Source organism: Phocoena sinus, chromosome 5 (genome assembly GCF_008692025.1).
Source record: "Phocoena sinus isolate mPhoSin1 chromosome 5, mPhoSin1.pri, whole genome shotgun sequence".
NCBI classification, from domain to species: domain Eukaryota; kingdom Metazoa; phylum Chordata; class Mammalia; order Artiodactyla; family Phocoenidae; genus Phocoena; species Phocoena sinus.
This window is the reverse complement of record NC_045767.1, coordinates 117,374,436-117,399,320: the sequence shown is the minus strand read 5'-3', so window position 1 is coordinate 117,399,320 and position 24,885 is coordinate 117,374,436. Positions and strand designations below refer to the sequence as shown.

At 38.0% G+C, this 24,885-nt stretch overlaps 1 protein-coding gene across 2 annotated transcripts in view; it reads left to right on the top strand.

Annotated features, from left to right (window-relative positions):
* The window catches only part of IL15 (interleukin 15), a 115,408-nt gene extending 104,494 nt beyond the window's left edge, over positions 1-10,914 (top strand). The window contains exon 8 of one of the 2 annotated variants that reach the window (XR_004350155.1): positions 10,552-10,908. Coding sequence is in view for 1 of the 2 variants with exons in the window: in XM_032633703.1 (XP_032489594.1) it covers positions 10,552-10,605 (54 nt within the window). In the remaining variant the exon portion in view is untranslated. Of the gene's footprint in view, positions 1-10,551 lie in introns of both variants that reach the window. The other variant, XM_032633703.1, reaches the window with a different exon arrangement.
* Positions 10,915-24,885: the final 13,971 nt, after the last annotated feature.

Sequence of the window (24,885 nt, the reverse complement as noted above, 5' to 3'; positions counted from 1 at the left end):
GAATTTAGATGTGAACATGAAGAGAAATGGTACCAAAAATATGTGGAAAATCATTTTTATGATATTAAACTAATGTTTTCTCTTCAAAAATTACCATTGAAAATAAGGAAGGGTGAGCTTGTGTCTTTTGTAGAAACTTATTATATGATTTATTAAATTATATTAAGCTCCTGCAAGAAATGACATGTATGAGATGACTTTTTATTTGAATTTTTTCATCTTTTTTAACATCTTTATTGGAGTATAACTGGTTTACAACAGTGTGCTAGTTTCTGCTTTACAACAAAGTGAATCAGTTATACATGTACATATATCCCCATATCTCTTCCCTCTTGCATCTACCTCCCTCCCATCCTCCCTATCCCACCCCTCTAGGTGGTCACAAAGCACTGAGCTGATCTCCCTGTGCTATGTGATTGCTTCCCACTAGCTATCTATTTTACATTTGGTAGTGTATATATGTCCATGCCACTCTCTCACTTTGTGCCACCTTACACTTTCCCCTCTCCATATCCTGAAGTCCATTGTCTAGTAGGTCTGCGTCATTCCTGTCTTGCTCCTAGGTTTTACATGAACATTTTTGTTGTTGTCTAGATTCCATATATATGTGTTAGCATACGGTATTTGTTTTTCTCTTTCTGACTTACCTCACTCTGTATGACAGACTCTAGGTCCATCCACCTCACTACAGATAACTCAATTTCGTTTCTTTTTATGGCTGAGGAATATTCCATTGTATATATGTGCCACATCTTTTTTATCCATTCATCTGTTGATGGACACTTAGGTTGCTTCCATGTCCTGGCTATTGTAAATAGAGCTGCAATGAACATTGTGATACATGACTCTTTTTGAATTTTGTTTTTCTCAGAGTATATGCCCCATAGTGCGATTGCTGGGTCATATGGTAGTTCTATTTTTAGTATTTTAAGGAACCTCCATACTGTTCTCCATAGTGGCTGTATCAATTTACATTCCCACCAACAGTGCAAGAGGGTTCCCTTTTCTCCACACCCTCTCCAGCATTTATTGTTTGCAGATTTTTTGATGATGGCCATTCTGATAGGTGTGAGATGGTATCTCATTGTAGTTTTGATTTGAATTCTTCTAATGATTAATGATGTTGAGCATTCCTTCATGTGTTTGTTGGCAATCTGTATATCTTCTTTGGAGAAACGTCTATTTACGTCTTCTGCCCATTTCTGGATTGGGTTGTTTGTTTTTTGATATTCAGCTGCATGAGCTGCTTGTAAATTTTGGAGGTTAATCCTTTGTCAGTTGCTTCATTTGTAAATATTTTCTCCCATTCTGAGGGTTGTCTTTTCATCTTGTTTATGGTTTCCTTTGCTGTGCAAAAGCTTTTAAGTTTCATTAGGTCCCATTTGTTTATTTTTGTTTTTATTTCCATTTCTCTAGGAGGTGGGTCAAAAAGGATCTTGCTGTGATTTATGTTACAGAATGTTCTGCCTATGTTTTCCTCTAAGAGTTTGATAGTGTCTGGCCTCACATTTAGGTCTTTAATCCAGTTTGAGTTTATTTTTGTGTATGATGTTAGGGAGTGTTCTAATTTCATTCTTTTACATGTACCTGTCCAGTTTTCCCAGCACCACTTATTGAAGAGGTTGCCTTTTCTCCACTGTATATCCTTGCCTCCTTTATCAAAGATAAGCTGACCATAGGTGCGTGGGTTTATCTCTGGGCTTTCTATCCTGATCCATTGATCTATATTTCTGTTTTTGTGCCAGTATCATACTGTCTTGATTAAAGTAGCTTTGTAGTATTGTCTGATGTCAGGGAGCCTGATTCCTCCAGCTCCATTTTTCTTTCTCTAGATTGCTTTTGCTATTTGGGGTCTTTTGTGTTTCCATACAAATTGTGAAATTTTTTGTTATAGTTCTGTGAAAAATGCCATTGGTAGTTTGATAGGGATTACATTGAATCTGTAGATTGCTTTGGGTAGTATAGTCATTTTCACAATGTTGATTCTTCCAATCCAAGAACACGGTATATCTCTCCATCTGTTGGTATCATCTTCAATTACTTTCATCAGTGTCTTATAATTTTCTGCATACAGGTCTTTTGTCTCCTTAGGTGGGTTTATTACTAGATATTTTATTCTTTTTGTTGCAGTGGTAAATGGGAGTGTTTTCTTAATTTCACTTTCAGATTTTTCATCATTAGTGTATAGGAATACAAGAGATTCCTGTGCATTAATTTTGTATCCTGCTACTATACCAAATTCATTTATTAGCTCTAGTAGTTTTCTGGTAGCATCTTTAGGATTCTCTATGTATAGTATCATGTCTTCTGCAAACAGTGAGTTTTACTTCTTCTTTTCCAGTTTGGATTCCTTTATTTCTTTTTTTTCTCTGATTGCTGTGGCAAAAACTTCCAAAACTATGTTGAATAATAGTGGTGAGAGTGGGCAACCTTGTCTCTGATCTTAGTGGAAATGGTTTCAGTTTTTCACCATTGAGGATGATGTTGGCTGTGGATTTGTTATATATGGCCTTTATTATGTTGAGGAAAGTTCCCTCTATGACTACTTTCTGGAGTGTTATTATCATAAAAGGGTGTTGAATTTTGTCTAAAGCTTTCTCTGCATCTATTGAGATGATCATATGGTTTTTCTCCTTCAATTTGTTAATATGGTTTATCACGTTGATTGATTTGTGTATATTGAAGAATCCTTGCATTCCTGGCATAAACCCCACTCGATCATGTTGTATGATCCTTTTAATGTGTGTTGGATTCTGTTTGCTAGTATCTGGTTGAAGATTTTTGCATCTATGTTCATCAGGGATATTGGCCTGTAGTTTTCTTTCTTTGTGACATCTTTGTCTGGTTTTGGTATCAGGGTGATGGTGGCTCCATAGAATGTGTTTGGGAGTGTTCCTCCCTCTGCTATATATTTGAAGTGTTTGAGAAGTATACATGTTAGCTCTTCTCTAAATGTTTGATAGAATTCACCTGTAAAGCCATCTGGTCCTGGGGTTTTGTTTTTTGGAAGATTTTTAATCACAGTTTCAATTACAGTGCTTGTGATTGGTCTGTTTATATTTTCTATTTCTTCCTGGATTAGTCTTGGAACATTGTGCTTTTCTAAGAACTTGTCCATTTGTTCCAGATTATCCAGTTTACTGGCATATAGTTGCTTGTAGTAATCTCTCATGATCCTTTGTATTTCTGCAGTGTCAGTTGATACTTCTCTTTTTTCATTTCTAATTCTATTGATTTGAGTCTTCTTGCTTTTTTTCTTAATGAGTCTGGCTAAAGGTATGTCAATTTTGTTTATCTTCTCAAAGAACCAGCTTTTGGTTTTATTGATCTTTGCTATTGTTTCCTTCATTTCTTTTTCATTTATTTCTGATCGTATTTTTATGATTTCTTTCCTTCTGATAACTTTGGGGTTTTTTGTTCTTCTTTCTCTGATTGCTTAAGTGTAAGGTTAGGTTGTTTATTTGAGATGTTTCTTAAGGTAGGATTGTATTGCTATAAACTTCCCTCTTAGAACTGCTTTTGCTGCATCCCATAGGTTTCGGGTCTTTGTGTTTTCATTGTCATTTTTTTCTAGGTATTTTTTGATTTCCTCTTTGATTTCTTCAGTGATTAGGTGGTGTATTGTTTAGCCTCCATATGTTTGTATTTTTTTTACAGATTTTATTCTGAAATTGATATCTAGTCTCATAGCATTGTGGTCGGAAAAGAAACTTGATACAATTTCCATTTTCTTAAATTTACCAAAGCCTGATTTGTGACCCAAGATATGATCTATCCTGGAGAATGTTCCATGAGCAATGTCCCAAGAAAGTGTATTCTGCTGTTTTTGGATGGAATGTCCTATAAATATCAATTTAGTCCATCTTGTTTAATATATCATTTAAAGCTCGTGTTTCCTTATTTATTTTCATTTTGGATCTGTCCAATGGTGAAAGTGGGGTGTTAAAGTCCCCTACTATGATTGTGTTACTGTCCATTTCCCCTTTTATGGCCGTTAGTTTTTGCATTATATATATATTGAGGTGCTTCTATGTTAGGTGCATAAGTATTTACAATTGTTATATCTTCTTCTTGGATTGATCCCTTGAGCATTATGTAGTGTCCTTTTCTGTCTCTTGTAATAGTCTTTGTTTTAAAGTCTATTTTGTCTGATATGAGAATTGCTACTCCAGCTTTCTTTTGATTTCCATTTGCATGAAATGTCTTTTTCCATCCCCTCACTTTCAGTCTGTGTGTGTCCATAGGTTTGAAGTGGGTCTCTAGTAGACAACATATATACGGATCTTACTTTTGTATCCGTTCAGCCAGTCTATGTCTTTTGCTTGGAGTATTTAATCCATATACATTTAAGGTAATTATCTACATCTATGTTCCTATTACCATTTTCTTAATTGTTTTGGGTTTGTTATTGTAGGTCTTTTCCTTCTCTTGTGTTTCCTGCCTAGAGAAGTTCTTTTAGCATTTGTTGTAAAGCTGGTTTGATGGTGCTGAATTCTCTTAGCTTTTACTTGTCTCTAAAGGTTTTAATTTCTCTGTCAAACCTGAATGAGTTCCTTGCTTGGTAGAGTAATCTTGGTTGTAGGTTTTTTCCCCTTCATCACTTTGAATATGTCCTGCCACTCCCTTCTGGCTTTCAGAGTTTCTGTTGAAAGATCAGCTGTTAACCTTATAGGGATTCCCTTGTGTGTTATTTGTTGTTTTTCCCTGGCTGCTTTTAATATTTTTTCTTTGTATTTAGTTTTTGATCATTTGATTAATATGTGTCTTGGCGTGTTTCTCCTTGGATGTTTCCTGTATGGGACTCTCTGTGCTTCCTGGACTTGATTAACTATTTCCTTTCCCATATTAGGGAAGTTTTCAACTATAATCTCTTTAAATATTTTCTCAGTCACTTTCTTTTTCTCTTCTTCTTCTGGGACCCCTATAAATCGAATGTTGGTGCAGTTAATGTTGTCCCAGCTGTCTCTGAGACTGTCCTCAATTCTTTTCATTCTTTTTTCTTTATTCTGCTCTGCAGTAATTATTTCCACTATTTTATCTTCCAGATCACTTATCCGTTCTTCTGCCTCTGTTATTCTGCTATGGATCCCTTCTAGAGAATTTTTGATTTCATGTATTGTGTTATTCATCATTGTTTGTTTGCTCTTTAGTTCTTCTAGGTCCTTGTTAAACATTTCTTGTATTTTCTCCATTCTATTTCCAAGATTTTGGATCATCTTTACTCTCATTACTCTGAATTCTTTTTCAGGTAGACTGCCTATTTCCTCTTTATTTGTTTGGTCTGGTGGGTTTTTACCTTGCTGCTTCATCTGCTGTGTGCTTCTCTGTCTTCTCATTTTGCTTAACTTACTGTGTTTGGGGTCTCCTTTTTTGCAGGCTTCAGGTTTGTAGTTCCCATTGTTTTTGGTGTCTGTCCCTAGTGGCTAAGGTTGGTTCAGTGGGTTGTGTAGGCTTCCTGGTGGAGGAGACTAGTGCCTGTATCATGGTGGTTGAGGCTGGATCTTGTCTTTCTGGTGGGTAGGTCCATGTCTGGTGTTGTGTTTTGGGGTGTCTGTCACTGTATTATGATTTTAGGCAGCCTCTTTGCTAATGGGTGGTGTTGTGTTCCTGTCTTGCTAGTTGTTTGGTATAGGGTGTCCAGCACTGTAGCTTGCTGGTCGTTGAGTGGAGCTGGATCTTGTCATTGAGATGGAGATCTCTGGGAGATTTTCACTGTGTGTTATTACATGGAGCTGGGAGGTCTCTTGTGGACCAGTGTCCTGAACTTGGCTCTCCCACCTCAGAGGCACAGCCCTGATGCCTGGCTGGAGCACCAAGAGCCTGTCTGTCATACACATGGCTCAGAATAAAAGGGGAAAAAAGAAAGAAGATAAAGTTAAATTAAATTAAATATTATTAAAATAAAAAATAATTATTAAAAAATTTTTGAAATGTAATTTAAAAAAATGAAAAGGAGAAAAGAGAGAGCAACCAAACCAAAAAACTAATCCACCAATGATAACAAGCACTAAAAACTATACTAAAAAAAAAAAAAGGAAAAAAAAATGGGCAGACAGAACCCTTGGACAAATGTTAAAGCAAAGCTATACAGACAAAATCACACACAGAAGCATACACAACACAGTCACAAAAAGGGAAAAATACATATATATTGTTGCCCCCAAAGTCCTCTTCCTCAATTTAGGGTGATTCATTGTGTCTTCAAGTATTCCATAGATGCAGGGTACATCAGGTTGATGGTGCAGATTTAATCCACTGCTCCTGAGGCTGCATGGAGAGATTTCCCTTTTTCTTTTTTGTTCACACGGTTCCTGGGGTTTAGCTTTGGATTTGGCCCTGCCTCTACGTGTAAGTCGCCTGTAAGGGCGTCTGTTCTTCGCTCAGACAGGATGGGGTTAAAGGAGCAGCTGATTTGGGGGCTCTGGCTCACTCAAGCCGGGGGGAGGTAGGGATATGGAACGTGGGGGAGCCTGCATCAGCAGAGGCCAGAATAACGTTGTAACAGCATGAGGCGTGCCATGTGTTCTCCCAGGGAAGTTGTCCCTGGATCATGGGACCCTGGCAGTGGCAGGCTGCACAGGCTCCGGGGAGAGGAGGTGGGATAGTGACCTGTGCTCGCACACAGGCTTCTTGGTGGCTGCAGCAGCAGCCTTAGCATCTCATGCCCGTATCTGTTGTCCACGCTGATACCACGGCTTGCGCCTGTCTCTGGAGCTACTTTAAGCGGAACTCTTAATTCCCTCTCCTGGTGCACCAGGAAACAAGGAGGCAAGAAAAAGTCTGGTGCCTCTTTTGCAGCTCCAGACTTTTTCCAGGACTCCTTCCCGGCCAGCTGTGGCACACTAGCCACCTTCAGGCTGTGTTCACACAGCCAACCCCGTCCTCTCCATGGGATCTGACCTCCGAAGCCAGAGCCTCAGCTCCCAGCCCGCACCTGCCCCAGCTGGTGAGCAGACAAGCCACTTAGGCTGGTGAGTGCTGGTTGGCACCGATCCTTTGTGTGGGAATCTCTCCGCTTTGCCCTCTGCACTCCTCTTGCTGCGCTCTCCTCCTTGGCTCTGAAGCTTCCCCCACTGCCACCCCCCATCTCCACCAGTGAAGGGGCTTCCTAGTGTGTGGAAACTTTTCCTCCTTCACAGCTCCCTCCCAGAGGTGCAGGTCCCATCCCTATTCTTTTGTCTCTGTTTATCCTTTTTTCTTTTGCCCTACCAGGTACATGGGTAGTTTCTTGCCTTTTGGGAGGTCTGAGGTCTTCTGCCAGCATTCAGTAGGTGTGCTGTAGGAGTTGTTCCACATGTATATGTATTTCTGATGTATTTGTGGGGAGGAAGGTGATCTCCACGTCTTACTCCTCTGCCATCTTGAAGCTCCCTCTGAATTTTTTCTTATGCTAGCGTTCATCAAGCTGTTTCATACTTATTGTTATAGTTAATGATATATCCAAATTCTATTTCTGGTACCAATTTATGCTGTGTTGGCAACTGGAGAATGAAACAGCAATGTAGACAATAGGCAAAATTGATTTTTATCCATCTTCTTTGAATTCCAGTAAATGTTTGCCAAATGTGCTTTTCTGTTTCAACCAAACTAAATATTATAGTCTTATTTCTCTCAACTATTAATTATTTTACTTCTGAGAGTCAAGAATTTCTTAAAGCACAACAGTGCTTTTCATTTGTTAATTTTGTACCCTGCAACTGTACTGAATTCATTGATTCATTTATACTTATACATGTATCTATTCTTTTCAAAGTCTTTTCCCCTTTAGGTTGTTACATAATAATATTGAACCCACAATTTAGTTTTTGTATTTTTCAACTTAGGATTTCGGTCTGTATTTTTTTTCTTATTGGAGTATAATTGCTTTACAATGTTGTGTTAGTTTCTGCTGTACAATGAAGTGAATCAGCTATATGTATACATATATCCCTCCCCCTTGGACCTCCCTTCCATCCCCCCACCCATCACTATTTCCTTGTGTAAATGAGAAATGTTTTGTTCCTGCACTGTTTTCCTGCTTTCATTTATTTGCCTGTCTCTAAACGTCCTTAAGCGGATTATTCTGAATTCTTTGTCTGATAGTTCAGAGATCTTCATTTATTTAGGCTTTATTGGAGCTTCAGTAGTTTCCTTTGGGGGTGTCATATTTACCTGATTTTTCATGGTCTTTGATTCCTTAATTTAGCATCTGTGCATTTGAGTAATCTGGCTCCTTTTCCAGATTGTACAGGTTGCTTTGGCAGAGACAGTGCTTCACCAGTCATCTCAGTTTGGGTTTCTGGGTGTGTCTGCTGGTAATGTCCTTAAGCAAGTGGGACCTGTTATTATGGTCTATTTTGGGGCAAGGCAACTGAGGTTTGAGGATGGGGCTTGATGGGAGGTGCCACTGGCTGAGAACAGTTGGATAGGACTACTCACTGGTTTCCTGCCCAGGTGAGGCTGTAGGATGGCCTCTGCAGTTGCCTGAATTCTCTGGTCAGTCTTACTAGAAGGTCAGGAATGGGTACGATTTTCAGTAATTGATGGGGCTATGCATTAGCTTCACTGCCCAGGTAGGGCAGCAGGATGGGACCCAGGGCATGTATAGCTCATTGCTTAGGGACCCAAATCAGGCCAAAATGTGCACTGAACTACCTAGTCAGGTGAGGCCACTAGCTTTGCTCTGCAGATGGGGAGAGCCAACAGCTGTGCTGTCTGTTCAAGTGCCACTGTACATAGGCTACTGAAAGGGCTCTGCACCTTCCTATATGCGCTGGTTAGGTTCCCTGGTAGGACAGGCTGAAGGACCATGAATTAGATTCCTTGCCAGGACGCAGCGGGAGAAGCAGCTCTAAAGCTAGTAAAGCTCTTCATTTGTTGTCTTAAGCCAACCAACACCCCAAGTTTCCTGACAGAGCAGGGCCACTGGCTTTGTTCTGCAAAGCCAGATCTGCCCACCTGCCTCTTGGCTCAAGTGCCACTGGGTTGCACAACTTCCAGGAGTTGTCTCCAGCTCTTCTGGTCAGGTGGGATCAGAAGACACTCTCCACAGTGGGTGGAGCTATATCTCAGCTCCCTTGCCTGGGTGGGAGGGGAAGCTATTCTCAATAAAATGAAAATTTTTAAAGCTTTTATTTTATTTTTTCCCCTAGCTTTTCTACTGATGGAGAATAGAAAAAGATGTCACAAAGAAAGAAAACTACAGGCCAATATCACTGATGAACATAGATGCAAAAATCCTCAACAAAATACTATCAGACAGAATCCAACAGCACATTAAAAGGATCATACACCATGATCAAATGGGGTTTATCCCAGGAATGCAAGGATTTTTCAATATATGCAAATCAGTCAATGTGATACACCATATTAACAAACTGAAGGAGAAAAACCATATGATCATCTCAATAGATGCAGAAAAAGCTTTCAATAAAATTCAACACCCATTTATGATAAAAACCCTCCAGAAAGTAGGCATAGAGGGAACTTACCTCAACATAATAAAGGCCATATATGACAAACCCACAGCCAATATCGTTCTCAATGGTGAAAAACTGAAACCATTTCCTCTAAGATCAAGAACAAGACAAGGATGTCTACTCTCACCACTATTATTCAACATAGTTTTGGAAGTTTTAGCCACAGCAGTCAGAGAAGAAAAAAAATAAAAGGAATCCAAATTGGAAAAGAAGTAAAGCTGTCACTGTTTGCAGATGGCATGATACTATACATAGAGAATCCTAAAGGTGCCACTAAAAAACTACTAGAGCTAGTCAATGAATTTGGTGAAGTAGCAAGATACCAAATTAATGCACAGAAATCTCTTGCATTACTATACGCTAATGAAAAATGCACCGTTTTTAACTGGAAGTTTCCAATCCAGTCCTTAGACAACAGTTAGCCTCCAAGCAGTGCTTGTTGGGATGGAGGAAGGAAAACCATAATGGCTGTCACATTACCAAGAACCATAATTATCACATTATATAACCAGTATTGTCACATTATCAATAACCATAATTATCACCTTATATAACCAATATTATCACATTACCAAGAACCATTTATAGTGACTGGTAATCTATTCTGGTTATATAAGCACAGAGTGGGTTTAAAATTTGGTATTTTCCAATGCTCAAAATTAGAATTCCTCCCACATTAGTTACTTAATATGGATAACTTCAGTTGATCCTAAGAAACTCAAGGCATAGATGTGCAACTTCTTAAAGCATTCTTAGCTAACTTAAGAAAAAAAGGAATCACACAAAACAATCTAAATTTTATTTTTTATGCTTGTATTCTTAACAAATTGGTCTTTCATTTGCGTTTCAAAATTTTCCCATCTTGAACTGTTCTTAATTAACCAGCTCAGTGTTATTTGCCTAGACTGGTATGCTGTGTTTATGTCTCACCTGCCCTAAATGCCGAAGGTATTTGTCTTATATTACGTATAATAAAGAAAGCACAAATTCATAGACCTAGGACCTCAAATAGTCAAAGCAAGCCTAAGAAAAATCAGGTTTGTAGCCCAAAGTTATACTGATGACTTATATTCTTACCTTTTCTTAATTTCAGATAAAGAAGAAGATGTATGAGAGACTATTATTTGTACACTCTCCCTGGCAATAAGCAGAAAGGACTAGAGGGCAGAGGACATGGAAATACGAAGAGAACCAATACATAATTTGTGAGCCCAGAGATTTTAAAACCCAATCACAAGCCTAGTTTTATAGACTCTCATTCTTTATCTTAGAACAGAGAATCATTGAGATTATTTTATTTTGCTGCTGTTGCTGTTGTTGTGAGAGGGGCCTTATATGTTTTGATGTGTTACTGTTTCTATCCATCAAAGTCAATGTTCCCTAAGTTCATACTGACATATGATATACAAATCAAGGAATGTGGTTGATCCCTCTCCTCCTCCCACCCACACAAATACTGAGAATGCATTTTTTTCTCTTTCATCTGTGTTATATCAGGCTTAGTGTAAGCTTTCTGCATTCATATGTGAGTCATGGTTAACGTATGCATGTCATGTATAAATACTTTGCCCAGAAGAAATCCCATTTCCATAGAGATTTGGTTCAATGCTTCTGAATGTGTCTGATGACTAAAGTTCATCTTCACTGAATAATTTATTATGCAAGGTAAACTTTAGCTTTATTGAAAAGTCCCCTAATTGTATGATCTTCCTGAGGCAACATAGAAGAAAAGTTAATGAATCACTGATGAGTCCTGATTTTGTCCTATATTTTATTTCTTTAATCCTGGATTTCAAAGTAAGTTAACTAAAAAGGAAATTGTTACACAGAAGCAGAATTGAAAATTATACCTTTAGGTTTTACAAACTGTGTCAACATTCCCAGAATGTTATCATCAGAGAATCTAGGGTCACCCTCCAGCTGGCTTGTCCTCATCATCATTATCATTAGGGAATTCCCTCCATCAATCATATTGTAACCCCATTTGTTGAAAACCTACTGTATGTGAATGTTATGCTAAGTGCTGCAGTTACGGCTGTGAATAAGATAGCCATAATCTCAGCCCTCATGGAGTTTACATTCCAGCAGGAAAGTCATATTATCAAATTAATCACTCGAGTGCTTATTCAGGTATTTTCAGTTCTATGAAGGGTACCAGGCAAGCACATGAAGAGAAGAACTGATGATATCTGAGCTCTGCTATGAATTATAAAGAGTCAATCAGATAGATAGCCTGACAAACCTTCAGTTAGGAAGGTTGACGGCAAGTTCAAAGAGCAGAAGGAAAGCCAGTGTCTAAAGTTGGAGAAAGCCCTGAAAGAAGTTGGTAAGGTAAGTATCAACTGGTCTCATAGGCTCTGATAAAGATTTTTCTTTATACTCCAAAAAAAGGGACTCTTATTCTGACATGTATAAAAAAATATAGGTGGCATTGCTTCTGCCGTTGAGACAAGAGTTGTAGTCAACATCTCCTTACCACTAAACGCCAGCATAATAAAATTATTTCTAATAACATCTTACATGGGCCTAATGATTGCAGTCATTTAATGAATTCCTTACAACACCTAATAGAAATAAACTTTAGCAAGTAATTATTTGTTCACTGTCAAAAACAAGAAACCTGTTTGCAGTACCTATGACTTGAGAGGCCAACGTCATGAGGATTAACATATATGTCCAGAATTGGAATCTGAGGACAGTCAGAACTGACCTGTAGTCCAAATTTGAACAGCGGGGAGGACTTTCTAAATCACTCTTTAATGAGAACTATTTGATAAAAGGGAGGCCCTTCATTCTCATTAAGAAAAATGGGGTAGAGGAAAGCACCAGGATATAATGATAGTGTGACAGGGCACAGTTAAAACGGGAAGTGGAAAGAAGCAAGATAGGCATGACCAGGTGGAGAGAGAGAAAGCTTCAAAAGCACAATTTCACTAACGGAATAAGGGACTCATGGGATCAGGCTATACAATGGCTTAGAAGAGATAAAAGCTGACTTTTTGTAAGGAGATGATAAGAAAGAAGCAACATTTCTGGATCTTAGTGACAACTAAGATCCTAAAGGTGAGACAAGAACATCAGTACAGTGACAAGTACCATCTTCACAAGGGTTTTAAAGATCATGGTCATCAGCCAGGTTCAGTTTCCTGAGCTGATTTAATACAGTCAAAGCCCCCCACAGTGTGTCAATGGATTCTGCTCTCTTAAGGGCACATGGAGGCTGATGCAAGTAATAATGATCCTCTTACACTTTCATGGTTCTTAAACGTTCACAAAGCACTTTTATCTATATTATTATTTTTTGATAAACGTTTCCATCCCTCATGGGTATAGATGAAGAGAGGCAGAACCTATTTGCTTATGTTTCTGATATGTAAGAAACCAAAAAGAAACCAAGAAATCAGCTGAAAATGTTGTCCACATTCAGCTGTGTTTTTTCTGTGCCTATTGTCTTTAGATTTCCTTTCAAAAAATCACGGGCATAATACTTGGGGTGGAAAATTATCTGTTGTTAAGGAAATTGAAACAGAGTTTAAGCAGATATTTTTATTCCTTATTTTGATTATTTTTTCTTCACACAATTCTATTCTGGTGTTTTGTTTGCTTTGCCCAGATGACAAATGTGCCATTAAGATTATTCAGCCTGAATTAATTGCCTTTTTATAGTAAAAGAAAATCCCCTCCTTTTGACAAGTAAGATGTTTGTGCTGTATTTATGAATAAATAGAGGCAACTGTCATAAGCAACATTATTAATAGCATTGCTTTAAACATCGCATCAGAAAAGAAATCCACTCTTCAATATAATGTAAGCTCTTGGTGTCCCAGAGTTTATTAAAGAGTGAAAACCACAGACCTGTTATCCACACCACAGCATAATAAGAAAAATATCACACTTTCTATGAAAGAGACACTCAATTCAAACTGCAGACATAAGGCAGTACTCTTTTAAGTGGTTATTGTCTTTGCTGGTCACTTGGGCCTGATTTTTCAGTGCTTCACAGGTTAAGAGTGTGGAGATCACCAAAGCGGTTCTCCTTGGAAACAGAAAGTTAACAGCTGCCCCAGACTTCATTTAAATGGTCACAATGATGCTACTTCCTGCTTTTCAGTTGAATGGGTTTTTGATGGGTGATATGTAGAAGGGAAAGATCCTTTCTACAATGACCATTTACAATTTTTCCCTTCTACTCAGTTATACTGAGTAGGTTTGCAAAGCATAAGAACCCTTTCTCCTCACAGGTCTTCTGAGTTCTATGCCAGAAAAGATAAGACAAAGTGTAACCCTTTATCACCACAGTGAGATCATAACTCTCCAAGGCATCTGATTGGGCTTTAGAATTTCCCTATTTGAAAGAACTTGCTTTCCCAGGAGGCCATACTTTTTTCTCAGCAGAGCCAACTTGTCCCTAAGGATTCATTTCATTTCTTAGTCACCTTTGTTTTATCTTCGACAACAAACATAAACTGTGCTCAAAGGAATGAATATTTGCAAGCAGTGTACCGAGGACCACATATAGAAGCCCGAGGTGTAGACCTCAAGTGGGTGCATTGTCTTTAGAGAACTGAAAAACAGTAATAAAACTGAAAGTCTGTCTGCCTTTATGATCACGACGTGCAAGTGATTCTAAACAATGCCAGTGGTAGAATACCCTTCCCTGAGAAAACTGTTTTTTGGAAGTCTATGTCTTAAACAATTGCTTAGGTTATAATTTTTAATACTATGTATGTAATCTGCAAATTAGCTCGTATTTACCACTTATCCTTTAATAAGCATTGTATTTTACATGGAAGTTAGTTTGAAGACCTCAGTTACATGGCTGGCCGCCAACCCTAGTGGATTCAGTTGACCCTGACTTCTAAAGAGTTCAGCCTTTTTCACACAGTTGGTGTTCTCACTGCTCTGGCCTTGCATGCATATTCTTTAAATAGATTGAAATAAATAATGATAACACAGTGATTGGAAAGATTAAGAAACCATATCTTAACTCAATTTTGATTTGTGTCTAACATTTAAAACTAAAAAACAAAAAAAAAAAAAAAAAAAAAACTAAAAAAGAGAGCAAACCATGAGATGTAATAGTTTAGCAAATTCAGGTTTTAGTTTATTCATGAAACTTTACTGAATGTGACTAATATCTTAACTTTGAAATGTTCTCTTTTTGAGTTGTTAATTATTTGATTTAAAAATAAAGAAAAAGTGAAGAAAATAAAATGCTCCATCTGTGGTTTGATTCATTTGCTGTCTAAATTGTCTCTTTTGCAGATGTTTCTGTTTTATTAAAATTTAATTAGGGGCTTCCCTGGCGGCGCAGTGGTTGAGAGTCCGCCTGCCGATGCAGGGGACACGGGTTCATGCCCTGGTCCGGGAAGATCCCACATGCCGCGGAGCGGCTGGGCCCGTGAGCCATGGCCACTGAGCCTGCGCGTCCGGAGCCTGTGCTCCGCAACGGGAGAGGCCACAACAGTGAGAGGCCCGAGTACCGCAAAAAAAAAAAAAATCCATAGGATTTCTGTAATAAGACCAAAATGCAGCGTCATTTATATTATATGTATAGAGGGTGTGTGGTGCTTGGATCCAGAGAGACATAAAATAAGAGAAGAAATGCAATCATAAGACTGGCACCTTTCTTCATCAGAAATAAAGCATAATATCAATAGTCTCATATTAGCATTTAATTTTGTATCAGGCTTTATGCCATTATCAAAGTCGACCACAGCTTGATAGCACTCACAATAGATGGTTATTTAAGCAGGAAAAATAAATAGTTGTTTAACCTCATTTAAATAAATAAATAAACAAATAAAACGTACTCCCACTGCCCCAAAGATTTTAGGGATTTAAATAATTCATGTTCACAGATATGAACCCAATTTTAAATTGAACTAAGCATACTTAATGAGAGAAGATCATTCACTAGCAAGTGTAAAGCAGCTGTACAGTGGGGAAGTGTCTGAACATTACAAGAACCCTGACTAATGGATTAATTATCACACAGAGCATGATTTTATAGTGTTTCAAACATGTTAAACTTTTCAAGCCAGGGGACAATTTCTATTTTGCTGTGATGCCTTAAACGATGGGTAATTCTAAAATATTTAGGCAACATATATTTACTAAGACTCACAGAGGACATAGCCCTACCCAGAGCTGCTTTGCAAATATCATTATAGTGCTGAGATAAATTTGCTAACAAACATATCAATCTCATTTATCTAATTCAGAGCTGTCCTTGTAAGTCCTTGGATCTAGGTCCTCATTTAAATGATACACTTTTTGATTAAAACCTTAAGGACTAATTGTAAAAATCACATTAAAAATACTTATTACAGATTTTAAAAATTGGCTTAATCATATTCTTTATTCAAATATAGTTCCAAATTATACTTGATTATTATTTTTAAAAATTCTATCCTTAAAAGATGGTAATTTTGTAATAACCTATAAGTGAAAAGAATTTGAAAAAGTATATATATATATATATGTATATATGTCACTTTACTGTACACCTGAAACTAACAAAACATTGTAAATCAACTATACTTCAATAAAAAAAAAATTATCCTCAAAAGATGGTAATTTGATACCACTGAGAACATGTAGGAGATCCATTTGTAGGTCCTGGTATTATTTCTAAGAACTGAGTCTTTAGTTGAAACATATTAAAGAAGTAGTTTCAAGGTAATTGGCACTAAAATGGGTGATAAGAATATAATATGAAAAATACAAAATTTCCACCTATTCCTGCTCCAGCTCTCAAGAAACTGAGAACCAGCCCATGATAATGCCATCTTGTAAGTCCATGCCAGAGTTACAGAAAATTTGCTATGCCATCCTGGAAGGAGTAAAGAACTTTGGTAGGAAAACAAGGAAGTGGAAAGTGTCTCCAATAGAAAGAACAGCATGTATGATGGCATGAAAGCACAGAGCCAAGACAGATATGCTATATTTAGAGATTTGCAGATTCTCCTATATGTCTGAAGCACAGAGGCCCAGACAGTGGTTAGGGTATCAGATGATGAGAAGTAGTTCTTATAGGACAAGCTCAGAGTTTCAATTTTATCCTACATGAGAACAGAAATCAAAGATTCTTAAGCAGGGAACTAATATGTCCATATTTGTGTTTTAGAAAGGTTCATCTGCTGCCAGTGACCAAGAAAGCCTTAATATTCCCTTTCACTTGACTAAACTTTAGACAGATTTCTTCTGGTCTTTAGGGCCCTGACTTCCCTTTTTTTAGAGCATTTATTTTAGAAAACTTGTAATTGCAAATTCTTTCTCTGTTTCTTTGAAATGTCTGTAAATTTTCTTAAAAGCCTGTTTCCAGTTTTATAACCCAAGGAATGCCTTTCTCAAGGACCTGGGAGCCACCCATTTGGAATGTAATCATCAAGGAAGATAGCTCCTCTATCTCCCAGCCTCTGAGGGAGGGAAGGAACCTAACTTCCATGGGCTACTTGTTCCAAAACTACCTTCTGCAATGAAGATAGGAGAAACTTAACTTTTCCATTGGGTAAGGCTAATTAGCAAGTTCTGAATGGCAGGCAGGGTGTCCTACAATTCCTCCCACCCTAGCTCTTCAAAACTCACCAGGCTTTTGTTTCAGTGGAGTTGAGGTCAGTCTCTTGCCCCTACTGCAATAGTCTTGAATAAAGCCTTCCTTGCTTATTAAATTTTCTCCAGTGCAATGTTTTACTTTGACACCAGTTTGGATAGTGGTTTTATGGGTAATGGGTAAGGGGAAGAGGGCACTGGGTGCAGGTGATTAGTTATGAATCCATTACCATAAACGGGCAGAGCTATTGAGACTTCATTAAGAAATTACACGAAGAAGAGAACGAAGTAAGAAATATTATATTTAGAGGGTAGAGTCTATAGCACTTGGTGACTGTGGATTTTTAAAGATATGAGTGGAGAATGAACCCTCAAGTTTTTGACAAGAATGAAACCTTTTGGTCTAGTGAACCATGCTAAAACTCACTAATGAAGCACATTTTTAAAAATTCACGTATGGAAATGGAGATGGGTACATGCATTTGTCTCACTGCAACTCCCTGGGTTGCCGTCAGGAGGCCTGTACAAGCTACATATGTCAAAGTCCCCCTACAGATCTTGAAGGCATAGGCCATAAGGATAAGAATATGGCAGTAGGCAATGTTGGCAGGCCTCATTGTGAGAAATGGAAGTCCTTTCACAGAGTTCTTCCTTCCTGTGCCAACCATGAGTTCTTGTAAATATGTTGCTGGTTGCTGAGGAGTATTGGGGGTAAGCACCTTGCATCTGACCTCTATGCTGCTCAAGGCAAACTCATCGCAGCTACCATTTGGTTAGATTTAATGTTGGAAGCAAGAGTCCATTTGAGAGATATTGGCAAAAAATAGCATTGAACAGATTCAGATAGTCTGCCTATTTTCAACCAGAACATAAAACTCTGTCTCCCGGGCCATTCTCTATATTTCAACAACAGACGGTGTCACAGTCGATTGCTGTGCTCTTGCACCAGCATATAAAATCTAAAGCAGCTGTCCAAGGGTGCATTAAACATAAAACGCCTGAGTCATTCTGTCTTACATGGAAACATATGGGAATCTTTGCTTCCTAATAAAGAAAACAATGGGGGTGGAGGCAGTCACCATGGGATTAATCTGAATCACAAAGCTTCCAGACTCAGCAAACAGCTTGAAATGTGCAACAGTTTAGGTCGTTAACTTTCAAGTAAAATGGAATTTTGGAGGGAGAGTATTCATTTCCCCCAAATTTCCAAAAAACTCAATTCCTCATTGGCCCCAAAAACCCAGATGATCTCCTCAGCTTAGTATTAAGCTTCTTTAGACAATATTTTATTAATCGTGCTCAGTGCACACTTTGTTTCTCTGAAGACTAAGCCCAGTTTACTCCCAAATTTTAGCCAACCTCCCACGAAAGAAAGGTCCAGAATGGTGGTGCTTGATTTCATCTTCCCATGTGAAACGTTTTAAGAGTCGGTCTGAGGGGAATGAGGCCATTTGGCTCTATCACTGAACTAAACTGTATTTGGAATGGGGGACAGAAATGCAAGAACAAAGAGCAACTGCTTTGAAACTGGGATGATTCTTAAATTCTGGAGGTTCTTTGCTTGCCTTAGAGACAATTGAACCCGTGACATCATGTTCATGGAACTGTATGTGAGCAGTTGCATGATGAGCTACACTGTTTCTACTTGGAGAAGTGTGGAGAATGGAAAGAATACTTTTGCCTTCAGAGATGTACACTTATGGAAGTTTATCCTCTGTGAATTTATGCGAGCTCAATATTAAAACCATAGTTTAGAGAATGGAGCTGATTTGTACATGTTGACCTCTCTCCGTCTCTCTTTTTCTTCCTTCCTTTCCCCCTTTCCCCCTCCTTCCCTTCCTTCCTTCCTCCCTTCCTTTCTTCCTCTCTCCCTCCCTCCCTCCCTTTTTTCCTTCTTTCCCTTTCTCCTTTTGTCTGTCCTTCCTTCTATCCTTCCTTCTGTAGTGATTAAAGACCACTAAGGCGTCCTACTGCTGCTTGACGCTGTTGGCAAATCATTGAGATCTTCAAACAGTTCCAACCTAATGGTCCAAAATTCCATTCGTTACTAAAACCAAAATAAAACTTTAGGGCTTCTAGTCCAAATTCCCTATCTTTGAAGGTCTAGACATAAATCTCATTGATGGTATTATTTACTATGTTCTAGTTCTAAGTATTGAGAAGCAGTTTATTTTCATGTCAGTAGTCATATAATCAGTGCCCTCTAATGAAACAGAAAAATTTTATTCTTTCCTTCAATCTTCATGATTCAAAATAACGAACTCCAAACAACTGGACCTCAGAAACACATCTAGTCAGAAAGAAAGTGCAATTCTAAGTTGGAGTATGGAAAATGTAGGCAGAAATTGAAAAGATTATTTAACTATCATAAATATTATTTAACTATTACAAATATTATTTAACTATCACAAATCCTTAGGAACTGACTTATAGCAGGTAGTTTTATTTTTCCTGAAGGCATATACTCCTTATTCTACGCACTCATCAACTACCTGTGTTTTCTAGGTCATCCATGCCCGTCCCTGATGGCAATACCAACATTGTTCAGTTCCGTTTATGAGAATTCAATGGATGGCAGCACAAGTTCAAGCTATAAACCATGGAAAAAGAGAACAGAAGATGATGTAGAAAATGGGCTTTCATGGCATGGCTCTGATGCATATTTTGACCCAACAAATAGGTTTCCTTCATGCATTTGAGGTTTACATTCCAATTACCAAAAGGCTGGTCTTTCTCCATTTCAGGTGGGCAAATGCCAAGGGCCCCTCTTGAAATAGGATATATAAACCATCAGTTTCTTGTGAATGACTTTAAGGGAGTGAAATGAATGTTTTACAGCCTTCTTGGGCAGGTTAACCATCAAGCGAATAAATTGATTGACTGAACAGTTACTGGACTTTGACAAAGTGCTCGGTCCATCCGCTTGATGGTCAGACATGTGTGCTCTGGAATGAAGAGTATAATGATTTACATCTAAATTAATGTTATGATAAGGTACTTTCATTGTTTACAGTATAAATTAATCACAAATAAATCCTTAATGATGACATGTGCATCTCTGTTAGCATAAGAAGCTTAAAAATTGCCAAAGCATCTTCTCTCAGAGATTTTTGTTTTTCAAGGTACAGAAAATTCCAATAAATTATGAATCCCAAAGAAAGAAATAATATTCATAATTCTTGATTTTCATTCACATTTGGTCCCATGTGTGTAAGTCATATTTTTCTGGAAAGGAGATTGAAATAAAGAGGGACAATATGCTAATCAGTAGTTCCAAGATAGTTTTTGTGTGTTTGAATTCCTACAAAGCTGTAAATGTTTCATTTGCATAAAAAATATGCTCTGTTAAAATTTTTTTAACTTCTAAATGTAGATGGCCCAATCATTGTTGAAAGCTTCAAAGGACTTGTATAATACTCTAACATTATCAATGTCAATTATGCAGGTATTACGATGTGTGGGAAAGGCAGCGGTTTTTATTTAAAAAGGTATGTCTCATTCAAATGTGTATTTTAAGGTCATGCTTTAATATTGCTGAGATCTTTTAAATTCCTAAGTTCTTAAGAAATTAGTCTAGGTCAAAAGGGAGACTGTGAAAGTTTCAAGGTACTAGCAATGTTCTCAAGGGAAGAACTAATGTGTAAAGCTAAGCGTGATATGATAACTCAGGGAAATAACTCTAAGTAGAAGATAGAAAAGAGACCTCAGGAACAATGCAAAAGACAGCTAGTCTGTAGGAAGGATAAAATAGGAAATTATGATAATGTAACTGGAAAAGTTATCTCGTTTGTTCACACTGTAGATATGTAGACATGGTAAGGATCCTTTCCTGCTTCTTACTGTGGATAAGAAAAACAAGGGAAAGTATGAATGAAGACATGTATAGAATGAGGCATGTTCCTTTTCTATATTATATAAAAGGCTTAAAGCAGATATAATGGGAAGTCCCCAATTTTTCTTTTGTCTCTTTTCTTTCTTTTATCTCTTCCTTTCTTGTTTTTTGCTACCTCCATAAACTCCGCCTCATATTTTGCTCAACCAGAAAACTAAAAGCCTTGCAAAAACGGTTCTGGGAGAGGCTTCCCCGGTAGCGCAGTGGTTCAGAGTCCGTCTGCCGATGCAGGGGACGCGGGTTCGTGTCCCGGTCCGGGAAGATCCCACATGCCGCGGAGCGGCTGGGCCCGTGAGTCATGGCCGCTGAGCCTGCGCGTCCGGAGCCTGTGCTCCGCAACGGGAGAGGCCACAACAGTGAGAGGCCCGCGTACCGGAAAAAAAAAAAAAAAAACTGTTCTGGGAGAGTACCGCTATGACAGGTTTCAGGATGGAATTCCACGAACAGTCCTGAGCAGAAGCACAAAACTCAGAAAGCTTCCAACTGCAAGTTTCACAGCAGTTAAAAGACAAAACGGCCGCAGAGGCAAAAACCACAGGGACAGGTGTCCCAATCTCGTCCTCACTTTCTAAAACTCCAACCTGCTTCCACTTGGGGAGTTACCCGTCTTCAGTTGTTCCTTGATCCTTATCATCTGAATAAAGCCTCTAATCTTGGTCTGAGTCACATTTTTTTCCCCTAAAGTATAGTCTATTTATGTCGCTGATAAATGGAAGTCAATGAAAAAATATAAAAAACACTACTTGAAAGGAATTCAATACCGGAACTGCTGTGAAGAATCGGAGAAATGTGTTAGATACCTATGCCTTAAGGTTTTAGTTACAAACTAAAAGATTCAAGGAGTGTGGTTTTCCTCAAGGCTGGGGATATAAATTGAATACATCAGCTCCCTAATTATGAATAAGCATACCCTAACAATCATGTTTGGCCTAATGCAAATAGTATTAAGCAAAAGGTTGTATTTATATAAAGGAAACCATCAGTGAGTGGAAATAACAGTATTCTCCTTTACTCAGGTGAACATCCCTGGGGGGGAGGTAACCCAGCTAAAGAGTTCCTTTCAACATCTGCCAGATAACTCTATTTAGAGGCAACAAACCTAGCAAGAGATAGAGACTGTTATCAAACTATATAAATATTTTTCTTCACTGTTGCTTGGTTAGACCATCATTTAGATCTCTTCATTACAAAATCCTTTAAAGTTTTTAAAAAATACATATGATTCTTCAGATTCAAGGCACCATAATATTGGCATATTTATACCCTTGTGACCCTCATTCCAGGGCTTCATGAAGCTCATGAGTTTCTAAAGAGCTTGGAAACCTCTAGGGTAAATATTGTGTTAGAAATAAATTCTTACTTCTCATAAAAACATGTGTCTGTATACTTTAGGCACGTAGGTCTATTTCTAACCAGTTTAACTCATATTATCTAGAGAAATCAAAGGGAATATTCCATGATACACTGAGATATACATACTTAGGAATTCATTTGGAAAGTAATTATGAGAATAAGGTTTGTCTATGCATTCTGTTGTAAGTCAGCATTGATTAAGCAATTCCACATGGCTACTTATAATTAAGGGTTCCAGTTTGGCTGTATCCTAAGAGGCCCCGGAGAGTAAGTAGGAAATGAAAGAACATTTAAATGAAATATATTTTATTAAGGTATGGATTTTTTTTTCCATTTATAGGTTTACACTTCATTTGTTTTAGAAAATTAAAGTTTTAACCTAATTTAGGTGAGATAGTGAACTACAGTGAACTAATAAAGATAGATTTCTGATTCACCTCTAATTTTGGAAAAGTATTGGTGGCGTTGATTCTATATCAAACTACACCAGGACATCATGAATGTAGAAATGTTTCTCTCCTTATTTTACTGTGGTAATTTTGGTCTTGGCTGACATTACAGCAGCCTCCAAAGCTGTAAGACGGAGGGAACACATATTGAGGGACTGTTTTGTGCCACGTAAAATTTAAGGGATGTTTTTTATAATCCTTAAGCAGCATTAAGAAGTAGACATTATAATCTTGAAAACATATGCTCAGAAAGGCTAAATAACTCATCCCAGGGAAGAAAACTTACAGATATAAAAACCAACACTGTAAACTAAGCCTTTTTTACTTAGGCACTAGTTTGACAATGTCAAGATTAAGTCTCTTGAAATGTGTATTCTGGATTTCCTTTTGTTTTAGTTCTCATTTATTTGATGCATATATGCATAATTGTAATTATAGTAATATGTGCAGTTATAATTATACCATATAGTTATAGTAGTATACATATTAAACTTCTAACTTCCCCTAAATGGTAGAAAATTATTTCTCATGTCAAATCCACAACGGGTAGTCCTGATTGTCAGGTAGGTCTTCCAGCGATGATCCCATCAGGCTTCTTCCTTCCATCTTACTGCTCTACCATCCTTAGCACTTGCCTTCCAAGATTTCCCTGTTAGCTGCTTCAAGAAGGCAGGAGGGGAAGGAGCAGGAGAGGCGTTTTCTCTTTTATAAAGTTGGTCCACTTTATATTAGCCATTTAAGTGCAATTCACTGACATTGATTATATTCACATGCTGTGAAATCCTCACCACTATTTCCAAATTTTTAAAAAAATATTTTTAAAGGGTTGTAAAAAAACCAAAAAGAATATGCAACAGACTATACGTTGCTCTCTAAGGCTAAAATATCTACTACCCGGGGCTTTACATAAAAAGTTTGCTAACATTTGCTCTAGACTCAAGGAGCTGTCAAAAACAAATGTCCTTGGGACAAAAAGACTCCAAATATCAGATCCACCTCTCACTTCTGTGTACCCTGGGTAGTGTTTGTTTGCTTTAGAAAAGGCTATTTTTTAAGAGCGGTTATGTATTCCCAGCAGAAATGAGAGAGTGGCACAGAGATTTCCCCTATACCCCCTCTCTCCACAAGTGCATAACCTCCTCCCTTATTAACGTCTCCCAGCAGAGTAGTCTATTTGTTAGGATTGTTGAACCTACATCAGCACTTCGTAATCACCCCAAATCCATAATTTACCCTAGGGTTCACTCTTGGTATTGCACATTCTATGGGTTTGGACAAACATATAATGACATGTATCCATCATTATGCTATAGTATCACACAGAGTATTTAAAATTCACTACATATCAAAACCGGTTGGTGCAGCCAAAAGAGCACTCAGAGGAAGAACCATACACATAAATGCATTCACTAGGAAATAAAACCTTGAGAATAGTACACTTTGTTTTAGTCTCAGAACACAAGAAAGGGAGCAGAAAAATTACCATCCTTTTCTGAGTAGAATGGTACAATTGATAATGATAAAAGCAGAGGACTTTCAGTTAAGGTGGTGGAAAACGAAGTTATTAGACAAACCTCATACTGCTTACAGCTAAAAAACTGCATAAATTACTTTATGAATCTTCTCGAAAAGTATAAAATAATTGACACCTAGTAAGAAATTATCAGGAAAAAAGTGGAAGGGAAAACAAAGTAGGGATTCCAGAAATAAAGGCAGAACCCAGAAGTTTTTTTGCTTTATGAATGTCTGCCATTTCTAAAAATTTAAACTTTGTGTTTAGGTCCATGAAGTTTAAAGGAGGCAAAATAGACTTCAAAGCCCAGGGTCTGCATAAGATGGGGAGTGTAATGTATATTTTAGGGTAGACTTTCCCCATAATAAATTGTTACACAGTAAAAAACAAGACAGACCTCTTAAGTAAGCCAACGATTATAGTCTGGGGAGAATGGGAAACTCAAGCCTTGAACTTGGTGTAAAACTGTCCTGCCTAGTAACACCTTCAGGGAACTTTGTAAAACATTTGTACGGCTTCCCTGGTGGTGCAGTGGTTGGGAGTCCGCTTGCCGATGCAGAGAACGCGGGTTCGTACCCCGGTCCTGGAGGATCCCACATGCCGCGGAGCGGCTGGGCACGTGAGCCATGGCCGCGGAACCTGCGCGTCCGGAGCCTGTGCTGCGCA